Source organism: Mus caroli, chromosome 16 (assembly GCF_900094665.2).
Source record: "Mus caroli chromosome 16, CAROLI_EIJ_v1.1, whole genome shotgun sequence".
NCBI classification, from domain to species: Eukaryota; Metazoa; Chordata; class Mammalia; order Rodentia; family Muridae; genus Mus; species Mus caroli.
In genome coordinates, this window is record NC_034585.1 from 359,517 (window position 1) to 364,417 (window position 4,901).

A 4,901-nucleotide genomic window follows, 5' to 3' on the forward strand; every position below is an offset into this window, starting at 1 on the left:
AAAACAAAACAAAAACCCCAAAACAACAAAAAGAAAAAAAAAAGAAAAAAAAAAAACCCAAAAAACAAAAACAAAAAAAAAAAAAAGGAAAAGGGGGAAAAAACAAAACAAAACAAAAAAAAACCAACCCCAAATCCCCAAAACAAAACAAATACCCAATGCTCTCATAATGCTACAAACCCTCCACAAACTTTTCTAGTGTGTCCCCCGTGGTGTCACCAACCAGGGACAGTTCACTGGACAGTGCGCTCCTGTTGGGGGTGTTCAGCTGGGGAAGCATTGCACTCTGTTCAGGGTTCCCCAGGTGTCCCTGATCCATGGAGCTGGCCATGGTGACTGCGAGTCCAGGGTGAGGGGAACCAGTCTGGGGTGAAACATGGTGTGGTGAAGGCTGGGGCTGTATCCGTGGTGACGGGCTGGAATGTGGAGGTTGGGATTGGGGCCGTGGAGACTGCACAGGGGCTGGAGATCGCACCTGGTTACTAAGGGATGTGGCGATCTGCTGGCCAGGGAGATGTGAGGCCTGTGGCTGTCCTGAGAGCATGTGCTGCTGGGGGCTCATGGGGTTCGGCTGGCCTGGTGACCCAATTTGTTGCTTCATCTGCTGCTGCTGCAGAATCCGTTGCTGCAGGGCCTGCTGGATATTAGGGGTGCTGTCTGCCCCTAGCCCAGGCTGCCCCATCTGGCCAAGTTGTCCCATTGGAGCAGCCATCTGGCCCATGGAGCTGCCCTGGATGGGGAGGTGCTGTTGCATGCGTTGCTGCTGCATGGCTGGGGCATAACCTCCAGGTCCTTGTGGCTGCTGGAACTGGCTGTGTCCCGCCATGCCCCCGGCCAAGCTGGCACTATTTTGTTGTTGCTGCTGCTGCTGCTGTTGCTGCTGCTGCTGCTGCTGCTGCTGGTGCTGTAGCAGCTGTCTCCTCACCATTTCTCGGTACTGTGGATTCATGTTTGCCATGTTGGGGTTGTGTCCTGGGTTCATGATGTTCAGAGCTTGTCCCTGGGGGTTCAGGCCTCCCATTGCTGGTTGTGGTGGAGGCACACCAGGCCGTGGCACACCAGCTTGCATTGCGTTCAGGTTTTGCAAACTAGGCTGCTGGTGCATGCCAGGCTGGGGCTGCATACCAGGCTGGGATTGAAGTCCGGGCTGGGGCTGCATGCCAGGCTGATTGGCCACATACTTGGCTGTGCGCTGTTTGATGAAAGCTGCCATTAGCTGTGGGTTTGATTTAAGGATGTTCAGCACCTGCTGCTGCTGCTGAGGAGAGCTGGGTGACTTTAGGGTCCGAAGCAGGTCTTGCAGGGCACTTGGCGAGATGCTCCTTGGTGGCTGCACATTGGGCATCCGTGGCCCAGCCACTGCTGCCTGGGCCTGCATGGACATTACAGGCCTGGGCATGCCTGGCATCGGTTGCTGCTGAGGGATGGGTGCCTGCTGCCACTGCCCAGGTGGCATACTAGACATGACAGGCCCACTGACTTGGTTGGGACGGGGCACATTCAGGCCCACAGGAGTCATTTGGCTTCCTGGGGTCCCCATACCTGCACGCCCTGGGGGCATGCCATTGTTGATGTTTGCTCGGTATAGGTGCTGCTGCTGCTGGGCCTCACGTTCAATTTGCCGGGCTGCTTCTACTGCTGCAGGTGGGGGCTGGGCAGGGGGTGGGGGAGCTGGCACCTGGTTGGTAGGCTTCCCAGCAGACACTATTGTTGGGGGCTGAGTCCGGGCTACATTAGGGAAGCCAGCTGGTGACATGTTAACAGGTGAAGGCTGAGGCTGGGCTGGGGGCTGTGGTGTTTGGGGTGTGCTGGGCTGCTGTGTAGGAGTCCCGGGTGGTGCTGAGGTAGGAGAAGGCAAACTCTGCTGAGGCACATTGCGGGTGTTCATGGTTGCCATTCGCCGGCGCATGAGCTGAGCCTGCTGCAGGCGATGCTGGATCTGCTGCTGGCGGAGCTTATGTTTGATGTTGAGGCAGAAGGGCACAGGGCATTTATTTTCTTGGCAGTGTTTGGCGTGGTAGCAGCAAAGAGCAATGAGCTGCTTGCACACTGGGCATCCTCCATTAGTCTTGCGCTTGCAGCCCTTGGTGTGCTGCACGACTCGCTTCATCTTCTGGCAAGACGGCAGTGAGCAGTTGGCATTGCGACACTGGCAGGCATGTACCAGGGACTGGATGCAGCGCTGGATGCTGAGACGCCGGGATTCCTGGGGGCTCTTGGACTGTGGCTCACCCTGACTGCTGCCCTCATCATCTAGGCCTAGCCCCCACTTCACCATCTTATGGGTGTGGCTCTTTGTGTTGTAGCAATTGATACAAAGGTCATAGTCCTGTAGACAAGAGGAACAGACCAGCATTAGCACAGGCCCAGCATGAGCAGATACCCTTAGGCAAGGGGCACATTGTAAGACCAAGTCTTGAGCAGTAATTAATGGGTCCCTTCCTTCTTTATTTTATGTGCTTTAGGAAAAGTATCAGACTTAAGAACTTGAGATTTACCAGCAAGGACTAAGAACACTGGGGCTATTTCCACCAAGCACTATCAGGAGACTGTGAGACACTACCTCTAGGAGAAATGATCATTTCCCAACAACAGAAGCCCTAGTGGCTTAGAGATACCTGAACTCAGAAACTAAAAAGGAAGCATTAAACCGGAAGGGCAGGAGCTTGGGAGAGAATTCAGTAGGGAAGAGGACTAGGTGGTCAAATATGGGGACCTGAGTTTCTTTTGTTTTCTTTTGGTTTTTCGAGACGGTTTCTCTGTGTGGCCCTGGGTATCCTGGGACTCAACTCTGTAGACCAGGCTGTTCTGGAACTCAGATATCTGCCTGCCTCTGCTTCCCAAGCGCTGGGATCAAAGGTGTATGCCACCACTGCCCAGCGACACTTCTTTTCTTAAGGAAATGAGGTAAAGAGCGACAGAGTAATTCTCCTCTGGCCTCTGTGCTCATACACACAAATAATACATTCACACCCACCCACAGAACACATCTGAAGATGAAGTCCTATGGCTGGGCTGAGAAAAGCACACACAAAATCCTAAAACCGGCAAAGCAGAAAGAGGATTGAGAAAGGGGTGTGTGTGTGTGTGTGTGTGTGTGTGTGTGTGTGTATGTGAAAGATGAAGAAAGAGGGAATAAGAGGGGATATGACCAATGACAGGCAACTTTTTTGACCTGCCCAGGACAAGCTCTACTAGGGTGAAGAAAGCTACCCACAGAGCAGGAGGCAGTGAGAACACCAATGGCTTACATCAAGTCTTCTAACCACATTCTGTGATCCTGCCATTGGACCTGATCAAAAGCGCCAACCTGCCAGCAGGGTCAAAGGCGTCCTTAATTATCAAGGCTAGAAAGAGATAAATACACTGGAATCCCTGTTTTCCAGAGCTCTTTCCAGTCAGGAAAGATATATATATATATATATATATAGCCTGTAGCTGTAGCGGACAGGAGCACAGATTAATAAGGAGGACTACAAGGGAGGAAGTGCACAAACAATGCTGTACACAGATGCCAACACCTGCATCCACTCCTGATACTCCAGGGGACAATGCTGCATATGGGGGAAGGCCAGGAGGTAGGTGGTAGGGCTTACCTCACACACAGTGCAGTGCCAGCGTGTTTCCACATGGTGTTTGCACTCATTGCAGGTATAAACAAAGCGGTCCTGGCCCTGTGTGTGCAGCTCCACCAGCATGCACAGAGTGGACCATTTGGAGCGGCGTAAGGAAGAGAATTCCCAGTGCTTGTCCCTGGCCAGGGTGAGGAAGGCATCACGGCCATCCATGAGGTCACAGCTAAGCAGAGGATCAGGGTCCACGATGGGGGGCTGGGTGCTGATAACAGGCCCAGCATGCAGATGAATCACAAAGAACACCTGAAAGGAGGAGGTGCATTAACCCCACAGAGAAGCAGTGTGCTGAGTGCAGGGCCACCTCTTCCCGTGAAACAGGAGGATAAGCAAACCCAGAGACTGCGTGAGGTTCTCATTTCCTGGGATGGAATTTAACTGATAAAAAGCCAAATATTATTATTAACAGAGTACTGTTCCAGCTCTTCCTGTGGGCTGTGTAGGAAAGCCCAACCCCACAGGCAGGTGCCCACTGTTTCTCTGGGGACTGAATACCCTCAGAGCCCCCACCAGCCTATCAACTACCTCCTTGTGCTTCTCCATGGTGGCATACAGCTTCTGCGACAGGTCATTGGAAACATTGGGCATGCTGGGCTTCTTCTTGTTGGCGCGGCTAATGCTGCTTTTGTTTTTGTTGGTCTTCTTGTTGTTCTTTTTCTTTGCATTTTTGCTGTCACCCTGACTGCCCTGCAACCACATGGAAAGTTGTCAGACCAACGCTCATTTCCTAGGCTATGGGGTTCCACAGACCTCATATGCACCTGGGCCACATGCTATTTCCAGAGGGCTAAGAATGGAATCCTCCCAGCCTAGCCACAGCACCTGTATGTCCAGTTACTTCTCCAGGACATTAATTTGCAATCTAAGCAACAGAGGAAATTTTCTACCACTCCCCATAATTCCACTGGCAGGAGTGTTCCATCCTGCACGCTCAGGACCTGGTCCTTTGCCTTGAGAAAACCTGCTCATTTATATAAATTTTCAGAAAACATGGGGAAGGTGTAAATGAGAGGCAGCACCAGGAGGATCTTTCCCACTCTATACCTACACTTGGATAATGCTTGTCTGAGAGCATGTCTAAGCTTGTATTGCAAGCTGTTGTTACTAATTTCATTACTGTTGTTACTGCATTCATTAGACTTAGCTGAGGTCTAACAGGGACTCACTCATTCCCTAATTCAAGTACTTCAATGATCCTACTATGAAAAGAACTTGAGTGTCACCCACTTAGAATACAATATAGAAAAGCTAATCTGATCCAGAAATATT

General features: G+C 51.6%; 1 protein-coding gene across 2 annotated transcripts in view; it reads right to left on the reverse strand.

Annotated features, from left to right (window-relative positions):
• Nucleotides 1-86: 86 nt before the first annotated feature.
• The window catches only part of Crebbp (CREB binding protein), a 129,746-nt gene continuing 124,931 nt past the window's right edge, over nt 87-4,901 (reverse strand). For both annotated transcript variants that reach the window (XM_021184469.2, XM_029470633.1), the window contains exons 29-31: nt 4,158-4,319; nt 3,597-3,878; nt 87-2,329 (exon numbers count right to left, since the gene is read on the reverse strand). In XM_021184469.2, coding sequence (XP_021040128.1) covers nt 173-2,329; nt 3,597-3,878; nt 4,158-4,319 — 2,601 coding nt within the window. In that variant the 3' untranslated portion in view covers nt 87-172. The remainder of the gene's footprint in view (nt 2,330-3,596; nt 3,879-4,157; nt 4,320-4,901) is intronic.